A 14,715-nucleotide genomic window follows, 5' to 3' on the forward strand; every position below is an offset into this window, starting at 1 on the left:
CCTGGGGCTGGAGCATCTCCCTTTGCTGAGGGTCTGTCCCATACATCAGCAGGCACCTTGGTGCTACCCAACAGCCCCATAAACACACCAGATATCCCAAAAGCTTGCTCCATAACCCACAGGTAAAGTCATGGCCAGATCCTGGGGTAAGTAGCTCCTGGGTGTGCAGGGGAATTTGAAGGTGTTTGGAGGAGCAATGTGGGATTGTGTGGCTGCTTAGACCCACACTGGCAGGTGAAGCAAGCTGATAAATTCTGGGATTTCCACACTATTTCAACCGAGAGCACGCAGAGAACAGGATGTCCCAAACACTGCTGAGCCCAGCAGAGTGCTGCACCTGGAGCCCCCCTTGGCAATGCCCTTGTACCTCCCTCCCCAGGCTTGCAGTGACCCCTGTGGCTTTTCTATCAGCTGTCCAAACCCTCCTGGTCACTGTTCCAGCACCACCCCAGTGAAAAGAGCTCCAGAAGAGCCACCCCACCCCACAGCATGAAACCCACCCATAGAATGAAGCCCACCCCATAGAATGAAACTCATGGAATGTAGCCCACCCCACAGCATGAAGCCCACCCATAGAATGAAACTCATGGAATGAAGCCCACCCCATAGAATGAAGTCCATGGAATGAAGCTCACCCCATAGAATGAAATCCACAGAATGAAGCCCACCCACAGAATGAAGCCCACCCCATAGAATGTAGCCCACCCCATAGAATAAAGCCCATGGAAGGAAGCCCACCCCATAGAATGAAACTCATGGAATGTAGCCCACCCCATAGAATGAATCCCATGGAATGAAGTCCACCCCACAGCATGAAGCCCATGGAAGGAAGCCCACCCCATAGAATGAAGCCCATGGAATGTAGCCCACCCCATAGAATGAAACTCATGGAATGTAGCCCATCCCATAGAATGAAGCCCATGGAAGGAAGCCCACCCCACAGAATGAAACCCACCCCATAGAATGAAGCCCATGGAATGAAGCCCACCTCACAGCATGCAGCCCACCTGCATCACCCCACACACACCTCCCAAGCTCTTCCAGGCCACCTCCAGCCTTTGGCTCTGTCCCTGCCTCGTACCTGCTGCCCTGCCACAAGCTAAATTGTTTTCCAAGTGGAAACACGAGTTGAAGGATTAACTCCACAAGGGCCTTCCCGTGCAATGCACGGGGATTAAATATTTATGTTGGCAAAAAGCATGTAATGGGCAGCTCCAGATCAGAGATAATGAAATTGAGGTGTGTGGAAAAAGCAGGGGGAGGCAGGGGGCTTGCAGGAGCAGACGGGAGAGGGACCCAAGTGGGTTGTAGTATGTGTGCCTGGGCAATCACTTTTGGTTTTATTAATACCCCACCTGTTTGTGGGGGGACCCCAGCCCCATTGTTGGGAACTCTGCAGTGCACAAGGGGGTGCAGGAATCAGCCTTTCCCATTCCTTGTGTGCACACCAGGAATTGTCACCCAGGTGGCTTTCACTTAGAGCCACCTGAACTGAAGGGGGGCAGGCTGGGTGGGGAGTAGGGATGAGACCCTCTCCGTGTCATCTGCAAATGATGCACAATCCTAAATCATTAATAGCACTGATATAGGATCCCTGACTCTTCCAGAGCACTGCAGTCAAGGTTATTTACTGGTGACTTATCCTATCAGGCAGCAATGTGGTTTGGATTTTAGAAAGGGCTCCTGATCAGGTCAGGAAGGCTCATGGCAGCAACCACAGCATGAGCAGGAAGCAAATGAGAGATTCCATGGTGGATGTTGGGATGGGCACAGGGGAGCACAAGGAGCGTGGCCAAGGAGAGGTGATGCAGGAAGGAAGACCTTCCTCTGCTGCAGGAGGAAAACAAGGAGTGCATGCAATGCCAAAAGCTGCTGCTCTTTCTCAACTCATTATTTTTATGAGACAACAACATCTCCCTCTTTCCACCCAACAGCAAACATCGCAGAAGGCGGCACAGGGGGGGTGGGAGTCCTGTGCAGGGCCGTGGGACCCTGGCCAGCCCCGGGGCCTCCAGGGAGGGATGAAACGAGGCATGAATGGAGTGTTAGGAGAGAATGGAAATGCACTGGCTCCCAGGCCGGCTCTCCTGCGGGGGGTCCCTTGCTCACGATGACAGCGCTGCCTCTCACAAACACGCATTTCCTCATCCCCATTTGTTCCTCTCTCTTGTGCAATCTCTTGTACCAGACGGGAATGGGAGTGAGTCCCACTGGTACGTGAATGTGTTACAAAAAACCTTCCCACCCTGCCACCAACGAAGTACTGAGAAAGAACAACAGGGTTTACAAGGGGGAAAAAAAATAGAGAAAGAAAAGAAAGAAGGGGCAGCTGGATGGATTTGCTACTGGCCATGACTTATTGTTCTGAGTGTAAACTCAAGGGCATGGCTGTGCTGGTAGTTTGCAGCATCAACCAGCACTCAGGAGCCCCACTGCACTTGGTGCTCTGCATCACTCTGGGAAATGGATGCTTCTTCACCAAATAATTTTCCTGGGTGGAAAACTTGTGACAAAAATAGAGGCAAAGTAACTTGACTGAGATCGCATAGTGCTGAAATCAACAGATATCCCAGCTTCAGCCTGCCCAGCACCCTTCCTCGTGCTGGGTTGTTTCACTTGGGGTGTGTGCTGCTGCCAGTCCCTGGGCATGGACCAGGCTGCCCTTCCCAATCCACACTGCTGGGACAAAGCACAGCTGGGCTGAGGTGGGACACTAAGGTGTGGGAACAAGCCCCACCATCAAACACATCTCCTGGACTGCTGGTGGAGGTTAGAATGTCTCCTGGACCTGGGCTGCTAGAGCAGGGATGGAGGATCAGCTGTAGCTGCAGAGCAAGAAAAGCTGCAGGGATTTGCAATCCTTTCCTGCAGAGAGAAAAACAAGGGAAGAAACCTGCAGGGAGTGATGCCTCTGGAGCAGCATTTGCAGGAGAGCAGGGCTGGCTCCACACCTCTGGAAGCTCCCCAGTACATCCACTGCAATGACAAGGGGCTCTCCCATAGTGCAGGACAGCAGTCTCCAGTCCTGGCTTCTGGGGTAGCAGGGCTTTGGCTCTGGGCTGGTTGGCTGTATAGCCACCATTTCAATAAAGAAATGATTAAAAGAGGGTGGGGAGGGGGGAAAGAAAACCCCAAAACATCTGTTTTACTTCAAATCAGGGAAGATTCCTTTGCTTGCAAGGAATGTGTAAATCACGGCGGGCTGGGAGATGTGCATAACCCTGCCTGAAAGCTCCTCTGCACTTCAAACGAATTCTAACATGCTTACTGGGATTTTGTTTTTATTATTTGTTTCTGGCCCCCCTACCCCCCCATCCTGCCCTCCACCCTCCCTGTCTGACTGCTGGAACTGTGGGAATCTCCTGCCCACTGCCACTTCCTTGCCCTGTGCCCCTGGATTTGGGGGCCCTGGGGCACAGGGACAGCGGGCGCTGCAGATCTGGCTGGCATCCTTCTGGCTGGCACAGAGCATCCCTGCCTGCCACCATCTCCTTGCCAACAGTGAGGCCGTTGCAGGGCCCTGTTGGCTGCCCTTGAGCTCCCAGAGCCCAGCTGGGGTTTGTCTTTTTGGGATGCTCAGAGGGTCCCTCTCTCCATTACTGCTGGGCTTTGTTTTGCCCTGTTGCCTGTGGAAGGTGAACCCAAGGCTGGTCAGCGGTGCTGGGGACAAACCCAACAGAGACAGATGCAGAGCTCTGCCTCAGGGGTGCACAGCTCCCTGTGCCAGCTCACTAAGGTGGCTGCCCCTAAGGCTCTGCTCCCTGCAGTCAGAGCAGCCCTTGCTTTTCTTCTGGAAGCAGGGGCCCTACTGCGGTGGCTTTTATAAGAACAGTCAGCCATCGACTGGCTTGTCATGGACCACCCACTGCTCCTCAGATGACACTGCCTTTTGAAGTCACTACCAGCTCGGGCTGGATTTCAACCAGCAGTCCAGATGAAGCCAAGCCCCCAGGAGAATGAGAACAAGCCCTTCCAAGGGGATCTCCAGGGGTAGCAAGCTGTGGAGTGTCTGGTTCTTGTTTAGAGGGACTATGAAGTTGGGAGGGGCAAAGATTTCCCAATTTGCCAGGGGTCACAACCTTCCTCTAGCCCATGTCCCCAGGGCCTGTGATGGCCAAGCTCTGCAGAGTGTTGGTAGGGTGAGCAGCAGGGATGGTTAGCTGTGAACATTCCCATTGTGGAGCTCCCTGCAGGGGTCCAGGGCTTTGCTTGTCTCTCCTTTCTCCTTGGCACATCTGGAGGAAGAGTATTCATTCTCTCTCTACTTCTGAATATTTATTCCCTCTCTCCTGCTCATCCCCTGCAGCCACAGCCACTCTGAGCACTGCTGTCTCTTCGTGGAGGAGGATGGCAGCCATCCCATGAGTGGCCCAAGGAAGGTACTAAAGGGATGTGTCACTCTTGGGATAACACACCTGGCACACAGGACTAAAGCTGTGAGATGAGGCTGAAAGCACCCACCCACACATCAGTGCAAAGACAAGTGAAACCTCACCTAAAAGCAAAACTTACCCTCCAAGTCCAACCTCAACAGAGCTGGGTCTGGGGGCTGTGGAGTGTCTGTGGCTGGGGGAACAGGTTTGGGGTGCTCCAAACTAATGGGGACAGCAGCAGGTGTTGCACAGGAGGAAGAGAGGATGTAGGTGCTGCCAGGGCATGCCCTGCTCTGAGGAGCTGGAGGGATTGATGTGAGTTGCAGTGGCCTTGCAAAGGGCAGGGCCTCGGGGACATGTGGGATGCAGAGCCTGAGGAAAACCCTCCCTGGCTGTGCCAAGGACAGCTCATCTGTCACCATGTCACTGATGCTCTGGAGCCGGAGCAGCACCAGCCCCTCAGCTGGCAGCCTTGGGCACAACCCCAGCTGTGGCACAGTAGGAATTGTTCCAGCAGCACAGGGAGTCAGAGGCAACTCATCTGACCTCTGTCCAAGGGCTGTGCTGGGCATCCCAGCAGAACAGGCACTCTGGCACTTCACAGACTGTAATGAGCTGCTGTTGCTTCACTGGAGACAAAAGCACCAGCCTGCAGTGGCTTATTATCACCTCCTTCTGGTTCTTCACTCCACCAAGGGATGTTACAATTCACATTCTGGCTAACGTGGGACCTTCTGTGACCTTTCCAGGCAGTGGGGGGGAACACCTTGCCTCAAGCCCTGAGACAGACAGGGAAGATTGTGAATAGCTGGGCCAGTTCTTCCTGCATTGCTTTTAGAAGCACATCTGCAAATCTTCATCCTCACAGCCAGCAGGACAAAAGCAAGGACATGATGACTGCCAAGAAATGTGGACCTCAAACACCCTCTATCCATCCTCTCCTATGCTGGCAATTCCATAGTGATCCTGCTTTTTCTGCCATGGTCCTGCCTTCACAGCTGGGAGCCATTGCTGTGGGACACTGAAGAGTTCTGCTGTTCTCCAAGCCAATTAAATCCCCCTTGCTCCTTGGAGAGTGCAAACATGAGCTGTGGTAGTGTTATCTCGAGTCAAGGTGGTTGTTTTGAATGTGCTGTCCTGCTGCCATGCTAAGGAGCTGCTCCCTCATCCACAGCCCATCTCCATCAGGAGCTCCAAGCTCCAGAGAATGCTTTGCTCTTCCTTATTCAGTGGGGTAAAGCTGCTCCTGAAAGGATGTACTCTGAGAGGGAGGGATCAGGGAGTCATTATCTCCTGCTGGCAGCAGCTGGCAAGGATCAGAGGGCACCAAGGAGGGAATCACACAGCAGAGAAAAAGGCAAGGAGGGACAGTGGCACTGCTGGAGCTCCCAGCCTTGGGGTGGTGATGAACACACTCTGGGGATGCAGCAGCCAGGAGGGTGGCAGTGACCTTCCTGCACCTTCTGGATGAAGCCATGGCCTGGCTGGCATCTCCCCCTCATTTCCAGTGGAACATGTTTTCCCCTAAGGCAGTCTTGGCACTGCTGCTCACAAGGTGTCCGGCTGGCAGAGGGACTGGGGGAATCTTGGCCTTCCAACACAGGCATCATTCAGGAGCAGGGCTCCTGGAACAGAAGGTGGCCTGTGTGTCAAGGCCTCCTTTCACAGCCATGCCAGTAATGGCAATCACTAGTCTGGTGGGTTATTGAGAGGGTTTTGAGGGAAATCTTGGGAAATCGAGATGCCACATTTGAGGCTGAGAAGGTGAATTCCTTGTCAGGGAAACAATAGATCCAGGCAGTAGCAAGGAGTGCTCAGGATTTTTAATTTTTCTTCCTTCCTCCTTCCTTCCTTCCTTCCTTCCTTCCTTCCTTCCTTCCTTCCTTCCTTCCTTCCTTCCTTCCTTCCTTCCTTCCTTCCTTCCTTCCTTCCTTCCTTCCTTCCTTCCTTCCTTCCTTCCTTCCTTCCTTCCTTCCTTCCTTCCTCCTTCCTTCCTTCCTTCCTTCCTTCCTTCCTTCCTTCCTTCCTTCCTTCCTTCCTTCCTTCTCCTTCCTTCCTTCCTTCCTTCCTTCCTTCCTTCCTTCCTTCCTTCCTTCCTTCCTTCCTTCCTTCCTTCCTTCCTTCCTTCCTTCCTTCCTTCCTTCCTCCTTCCTTCCTTCCTTCCTTCCTTCCTTCCTTCCTTCCTTCCTTCCTTCCTTCCTTCCTTCCTTCCTTCCTTCCTTCCTTCCTTCCTTCCTTCCTTCCTTCCTTCCTTCCTTCCTTCCTTCCTTCCTTCCTTCCTTCCTTCCTTCCTTCCTTCCTTCCTTCCTGACCTTCCTTCCTTCCTTCCTTCCTTCCTTCCTTCCTTCCTTCCTTCCTTCCTTCCTTCCTTCCTCTTCCTTCCTTTCCTTCCTTCCTTCCTTCCTCCTTCCTTCCTTCCTTCCTTCCTTCCTTCCTTCCTTCCTTCCTTCCTTCCTTCCTTCCTTCCCTTCCTTCCTTCCTTCCTTCCTCGATCCTTCCTTCTTCCTTCCTCCTCCTTCCTTCCTTCCTTCCTTCCTTCCTATCTTCCTTCCTTCCTTCCTTCCTTCCTTCCTTCCCTTCCTTCCTTCCTTCTCTTCCTTCCTTCCGTCCTTCCTCCTTCCTTCCTTCCTTCCTCCTTCCTCCTTCCTTCCTCCTTCCTTCCTCCTATCCTTCCTTCCTTCCTTTCCTTCCGTCCTTCCTTCCTTCTTCCTTCCTTCCTCTTCCTTCCGTCCTTTATCCTTTTGTCCTTCCTCTCCTTCCTTCCTTCCTTCCTTCCTTCCTTCCTTCCTTCCTTCCTTCCTTCCTTCCTTCCTTCCTGGGCACTGTTTTTTCCACTTTCAAAAGGTATCAGACACCTGAGGCATGTCCTGCCAGGTACATCTGACAGCTGTGGTCTGGTTTTGTTGGGAGGCACCTGTTGAAGGATGACCTAGGAAGAAAAAAAAAAAAAAAAAAAAAGAAGTGTGAATTGTGAGAACAGTTTACTGACAGCCCCAGGTATTGGTGTAATGGCAAGGTTTTGATACTCCAGCATGGCACCAGTTGCTGCTAACCTGTTCCTCCATCATGCTGATAGCAGCAGGTCAGTTGCCACAGATGGTTAAAAGCAGATATGAAAAAAGCAGTTATGAAAGGTGCTTTTCTTGGTTGGTAGAACAATGAGGAGAACTCTAAAAGATGGGAATTTTTTCAAGATTGCACTGTCCACTGTTTCCTTACCATGGAAAAGAGGAGCTGGAACCAAAGAAAATGAACAACAGAAGACCCTTGTGGCAGTTACAGCCCCAGGGAGATGGCACAGGGGTGACCACTGCCCTGTAAAGCTTTGCCCAAATCCCAAGCCTCCAGCAGGGCCTTTGGCAGGGATGCAGTGTGGTCAGGACACCAGCCCTCCCCTGGCACCATGGACATGGGCATGGAATGAGCAAGCCCAACAAATAGACCAAGAAATCCTCTCCATGCCAAAACCACCCCCTGCTAATTGTCTGCTCAGCATTTGCTGCAGAGACTGGGAGGGTTGGTCTCATTTACCTCTCTTAATTTTCACAAATCACAGAGTCGTCAATAAGCTCAGCTACATTCCTGTGGCTTGTGTGGACTGGCTGCTTTTTATTTGATTTAATTTCTTTTTAAATTATAATGGTTTCTGAATTGGGAATGCTTGCACTAAACACACACACCCCTTTCCATGCCTGCCCAGCCTGCTGCTGGAAGGCAAGCCTGACTCCTGTTCCTCAATGGAAGTGGCTGGGAGGCTCTGCAGGGGATGTACCAGCCCAAGACAGGGAGGCAGGAGTGGGTGGGTGTCTCCTGGAGCATGCACAGAGCCCATGGCAGGGAGGCAGGAGTGGGTGGGTGTCTCCTGGACCATGCACAGCCCGTGGCATGTGGCTGGGGGTGAAACATCCACAGCTCTGCTCCACTCTGCAGCAACCCTGGGCTCCCACTCTGCTCAAGAACAGTCTTTTAGGGAAATTGTGTGGGTTATTTATGGATGCTTTTAGCTCCAGGAGATGCTGGGATGATGGTCTAATGCTGCTCAGATACCTGTGGGTATCAGGACAAGGAAACACACTCATCCCTCCAAACCTCCCTGCCTACCCTCACCTTGGTGTCTGGGGGCTGAGGACACTCCCAGACTACAAGAACAGCAGAGAAGAGTTAGTTTGGGTGCCGTGAGCACAGGGGATTGCACAGTGCAGGGTCTGATGGTTGGAATGGCAGCTCCATTCTGCACACCCTGGCCCCCAGTCTCCGTGCTGAGATCACTGGGCAGCAGGCAGGCACAGAATGCCACGAGCTGCTCCACTGAGGGCTTTAAAAGGGAGGCCTGGGCATTGTTTTTCAGCTGGAGCAGGCAGCCAGGAGGGCTGGCAGGGCAGGGTGTGATGTGTGAGTGTCAGCAGGCTGCAGCGGCGTGGGGCCGGTGCGTGCGAGCCCCGCCAGCCTGGGCTGGGCAGGAGGCACGGACAGGCTGTGACCAGGCAGGCAGTGAGGGCAGGACGTGCATGCAGCACCTCAGCCAAGCCAGGATTTGTGTGTTCAGCCTCAGCGGGACGGGTGGTGTAGCCACGCTGCCAGGGGAGGGAGAATCCATCGTGCTGTGCGTGGGATGCCAGCCAGGATCGCCCTTGCCGAGCTGCTGGAGTTAACAGCAAGAGTCCCGTGCTGCAGGAGCACGGCACCCAGCCCAGGCAGATCAGCCAGGCTCAAGCCAAGCCCCACTGGCAAGAGCATCTCGTGGTTGCACCACTTTGGAAAGCCTGAGGCCGTGTTTTTTGCGTGGCTCTGGAGCAGCATCCCTGCCCTGTCCTTCATTCACATGGGCTCCTCTCAGAGCCTGGGCTGGCCACACAGCCACTGCTGCTGCATGCAGCCAGCTCCCAGCAGACACATGCTTAATTAGCACGGGGGTTTGGCATCTGCTCGAGTGCTAATTGAGCTCCTTATCAGAGCCTTTCTCTGCAGCCCGTTGTGGTGCAGCACCTCGTGGTACAGCACCTCACAGAGCAGCTGCAGCAGCCCAAAGGCTCAGCAAGAGCAGACAAGGCAGACCAGAAATGCCTGTGGTATCTCTGTAGGATACAAGGAAATCAGCAGCTAAGGAAGGTCAGACTTAGAAGTCCTTATCTCTCTTCCCGCAAATAAGGATCATGAGTAAAGCACTCAAACATCATGAGCATCATGAGAGGCAGTTCAAAAACATGCTGTCTATAAATAAGTAACATGTTTTGAGCTTTTGTTCTTAGTCTTTAGAGCTTTGTGCCTTTATAAATTTGTATTTTGGGTTATTTTCTCTGCATTGAGAAAGGATAGAAACATTCTTTTCTGAGTTTTAAATCTCTTAAAATGCAATGGACAATCTCAATGGTCATTGGATTCCAGGAACTGAAGCATTAACATCCCCCTCTTGCTTTCTCTTCTTACCCCAAAAAGCATCTTTAGCCTAGTGATAAAACTCAGCTTTCAGCCAACATTGACTGGAGAATCTACAAGGAAGGTATCGAGATTTCATGAGGCCAAATGTTTATTGGTTTCTATCTCTCCCTGAAAGTTCCTTCAGGTCCCAATAGGTTTGAATTTAGAAGTAAATATTAAACCAGCATTACTTTATAGGACTTTGTATGCTGTGATTTGCTGCAGAGGTGGCAGCATTTCCATGCATGGAGAGCTGATCCCTGCCAAGGGCCCAATATGTGTTTGGGCCTCTTTGAAACCTTTTCAGGTAAATAGATATTCTAGTATTTTTAGAATATATATATGTAGGATCTTACTGAAGGTTTGGGTGAAAAAGAGGATCAGCTGTGAGACAGTAACAGGGAGCCTGGAGCTCCTTTGGAAAGCACAGGGAGAAGATGAGGAAATGTTGTGAGGAAAGTTTATCACTCAAGAAAATACCTCCAGGTTATAGAGGAGCTTCTGCCAGATCCTATCTACCATATGGCATTCCAGGTTGTCTGATGTGGTTTTGTGCAATGACTGTAGGTCTGAGACCTTTTTGTTTCTGGCTTTGACTTCCCCCCAGAGATCTCTGCCTTGGGCAGAGTGCTCAGAGCTGCTCTTTGGCCTCATTTGTATACAAATCATCAGGGCTGGCCTATCCAAGTGCAGCTCTATCTTCATCAGTGGGGATGATGCCTGGTTTGGTCCTGGTCCCACAGCACTGGTCCCCACTGTAAGTGGGGCAGCAGGATCTCCATGGAGGGCTGCAAAATCCCACCTTGTCCTCAGCTTAGCTCCCTCTCAGCGTGATCGCTTCGATTTTCCGCTGGTTTGTCATGTAGGTGCAGGATCATGGAGTGGTTTGGGTTAGAAGGGATCTAAAGCTCATCTCCTTCCAACCCTCTGCCATGGGCAGGGACACCTTCCACCATCCCAGGCTGCTCCAAGCCTTGTCCAACCTAGTCTTGAACACTCCCAGGCATGTGGAGTCCACAACCACTTTTGGTAACCTCACCGCCCTTATTGTAATGAATTTCTTCCTAAAACCTTATCCAAACCTACCCTCCTTCAGCTTAAAGCCACATCCCCATCCCTCCCATGCAGTGATGGTCTCTCCTGCCACTGGCCACACTGTTGATGTACCTTTGGGTCCTAGGCTGCTCCTTGCCTGCATCTGCTGAAGGTTTCCAGCAAGATGTGAATTCTGGGTTTGCACAGAGAACAGACACAGGTCTTTGCTCTCCCTTCTCTTAATTGTCTGTTTCCGGGAATCAAAGAACTAAACTAAACCCCAGCACTCTGCACAGTGCCATTAACTGGCCATAAAAGTGTTTTGCTTCAGAGGCTGGGTGGTCAAGTGGTTTGAGAACAAGAGTGGAAACCATCATCTCCCGAGTTCCCAAACTGTTCATGTCACTGAGCCTCTCCGGGGCACGATGCTTCACCCCATATGTCTCTGTTTACTGTCGATAAAACAGAGCTATTCATACTGCTGTGCTTCAGGGTGATCTTTTGGACTGTAATTAATGTTAAAACCTTCTGAGGTCACTGGCTGGAAGGAGCTGGAGAGGTGCAGAGGCTGTTGCTGCTGAGTTGCCAGCCTCCACCACGGCTGGGGTGATTGGTGCTGAGTCCAAAACATCTCATTCACAAGGAATGGAGATGAAAGAGTTTCCTCTAAGGTTCTTGAAAGAGGACTGGCTCCAGGTGAGGTAAAGCAATTGGGTTTGTTCTCAAAAAATTAAATTTTTTACAAGATCAAAATCACTTTGATTCTGATGTCCTTTCCATTTACATTGTGGGTTTTTTGTTTTGTTTCCTTACATCATCCAAAAAAAAAAAAAAAAAGAAATGAGGGCTTGTTTTTTTTTGACATCTATTTTTTAACCCAGGCCTGACCAGGAGAGATGCTCTTGGTCTTGGTAGCTGAGTGACTTTGTTCCTGTGTGAGCTGGGCAGAGGGGAGAAGTGCAGTCAAAAGGCTCAGGCAGGTCTTCAGCATCACCCAAAGGGGTGGATGTGCTTCAACACCCAACCAATCCTCCTGACCCCACTGGCTATGGAATAGGTGAAATGGGTACTAATTGCTGAATATTACAATTATGTTTTGATAAAAGTCTTCTGTTTTCCAAGGAAAGTGCTCTGGCACTGATTGCCTCAGAGCTAATGGACCAGCCTGAGCTGCTGCAGGCAGAGCAGAGGTTACACATTAGCTCTGCTCACCCTCTTCCCAAAACAAACACAGCAGCACAGCCACTGTGGCTCGGCAGGTGACCCCAAGATGGGGATGGGGAGCAGCTCTCAGCAGTACCCTTATATTAAACCCTCTTCCTGCTTGTTCTGCTTCTGCTGATGGACAAGAAGAGCCCTGCAGAGGGTGGGCAGCAGGACCACTGGGGTCCCTGCCTTGTTCTTCTGCTGCAGCATCTCATCTCCTGGGGCTGGAGCCCCCCTGGCCAACACTGGGTGCCCCTGAGACACAAAGCTTCTGCCCCCAGCAGGAGACTCCTCACTCCCCTTGAGCCTCCTGTCTGCTGAAGGGAGAGCAAGGACTGGTGGCACCTTCAGGATGGGATGCAAAGCCCTGCAGTCGCACTCCTGCTTGGAATTCTTGTTGTCTATTGCTCTGTGTGTCCCTCAGTGAGAACAGCTTGTGTGTGGTACTTGTGAAGTGTGGATGTCCCTCCTGAGATGCTCCCACTCTGAGCAATGCTCCTGGTAAATGAGGGAAAATGATGCCATGCCAAAAGGATGAAACAGCATCTCCTTGGGTGAGCCCAGCATGTGCATCCCCTGCATGCCCCAGCTTTGTGCAAATGGGAGTTGTCCCTGCACACCAGTGAGTTCCTTGGCAGCCTGCTGGCATCCTTTCAGACAGCAAGTATTGTTAGGGAGTAATGCTAATTGCTTGGAGGGAATATGTCCTGTGCTGGGAATTGCTACCGTGCAAATGTCAGCTCTTATCAGCCACATGTGGGATGTGCAGAGCCTGCAGGGAGGAGAGAGGGGGCTGGCAGTGTTCGTGTGTGGGATGAGGAAGAGGGAGGCATTGCTTCTGTCACCCCCAAGGATGCTAAGGACTTAGGACCATTCCTTAAATAAACATACCTCAGGGTCTCAATCCCATTTAAGCTTCAGCTGCTTTTATGATACTCCTTGCACTCACTTGCAAGAGCTGGTCAGTATTACCTTAGGCTAAGGAGGGGTGGTGTGTTATTTCTCAGGCTGGGTACCCACCACCAGGCATCTCAGACTTCTGAGGGCTTCAAACCAGCCCCTGCACTTTGTCAAAGCCAGCTTGAGTTGCCATGCCCAGCTCAGAGTGAATAAATAGGAACCGATGCCCTTTGGGGGAGTGGACAGAAGATTGTCACCCCTTCTGTGAAGAAATATTCTCATCCTGGAGCTTTGATGCCCTGAGCAGGACTCTGAGCTCAGCATCCCGGGATGTTCCACACAGCCACAGCCTGTTTATTCAATGCTCCATCGGGCACAAAAACCATATTTTACTGTCAGATGCTCTCCATTAGCTTCAAGTGTGAAATTATCGTTCCCACCCTTTTGCCAGCCCCACCCTTGTGAGGAAATGAGGGAGCAAACAACTCAAGGGCCGTTCACAGGACGAGGACGAGCTGTCACTTGTCAGCACAGAGCCCACTTATGGCAAGAATTAGTGCCCTGCTCCCAGAAGGGCCAGAGAGGAGCCTGGCTCACAAACACCACCGTGTTATAATGCTCACATCAGTGCATGGCAGAGCAACCCTGAGGTGTTTGCATCCCTCTGCAGTCAGGAGGATTCAGGGTGCAGCCCCACAATGGTCCCTGGGGTGAAGGGAGAGGAAATGGAGCCCCTCAGATTTCAGAAAGGGGTGAAGTGGCCTGTCTCCCCAGCCCTGGTTCCTATCCCTGGGTTCTCCTCTTTCCAGGAAATCACCTCACATCTCCTTGAGATGCCAAAACTGACCAGTAGTGCCTGGACCACATTTTTCCTTTATCTTCTGAAAGCCAGTTCCCTTAACAACCTGGTGGTGTGGGACTGAGGGATCAAGACATTGTTTTCCTTTGCTTCCTGCCTTCCAGATTCACCCTGTATGCAGTGGATACACGGGGCAGACACTCAGAGCTGAGCACAGTCACCCTGAGGACAGCATGCCCGCTGGTAGACGACAGCAAGGCAGAAGGTCAGTGCTCAGGTGCCTCCTGTTCCACACCAGGAGATATTTCCTGCTGATTCTGATTTTCCCCTCTTCACTGTGCTCCCACAAACCTGTCCAGGCCCTTCTGTCCCAGTGAGAAGGCTCTTTTAAATTCATCCATGGGCACAGGGATGTTCATGTGGGGAGGGGTGACAAATTGCAGGAGTGTCCAGGGGCAAAGTCTCCTTAGCTGGGAGCTGGTGGCTCTGTGATGCCACACAGGCATCCTTGCCATGCATGGCTGTGGGAGCTGATGTCTGTGTGTCTGACACAAGCCTCCTGGAAAAAGAACAATCCCTTCTCTCAGCCTGAGAGAAGCAGCCCCTGGCTGGGCCATGCAGGGCAGCTTTTGCTCTGGGTGTTTGAAGGGATGCTGGGGACAGCTGGGTCAGTTTGGGAACAGAAATGGTGATAAAAGCCCAGCTACTTTTGCACATTTGCATTGTTCAGTTTTGAAACTGATCCCACTTGTCCTTACACCCAAACCAAAGTACCTGGCTGCTTTCAGATTTAAAAGGATTCCTCTGTGTGACCATCATGTTACCTTTCTCTTTCTGGCTTGCTTTCCATTGGGAATATCACACAGAAACAAATTTTGGTTAGTACTTAGCTCCATGTTCAATAAGAAAAGCATTGCCATGGAAAAGCAGCAAACAGGAGATTAAGGAGAAAGAAGGAGATGCAGTTTTGTGTATTTCTCATCT

The 14,715-nt window shown here is 51.6% G+C and overlaps 1 protein-coding gene across 1 annotated transcript in view; it reads left to right on the forward strand.

Annotated features, from left to right (window-relative positions):
• The window catches only part of ASTN2 (astrotactin 2), a 316,378-nt gene that overhangs the window by 294,315 nt on the left and 7,348 nt on the right, over window positions 1–14,715 (forward strand). The window contains exon 21 of the mRNA XM_079324231.1: window positions 13,896–13,996. Coding sequence (XP_079180357.1) covers window positions 13,896–13,996 — 101 coding nt within the window. The remainder of the gene's footprint in view (window positions 1–13,895; window positions 13,997–14,715) is intronic.

The sequence above is a fragment of the Erithacus rubecula genome (assembly GCF_903797595.1).
Source record: "Erithacus rubecula genome assembly, chromosome: 21".
Lineage (NCBI taxonomy): Eukaryota > Metazoa > Chordata > Aves > Passeriformes > Muscicapidae > Erithacus > Erithacus rubecula.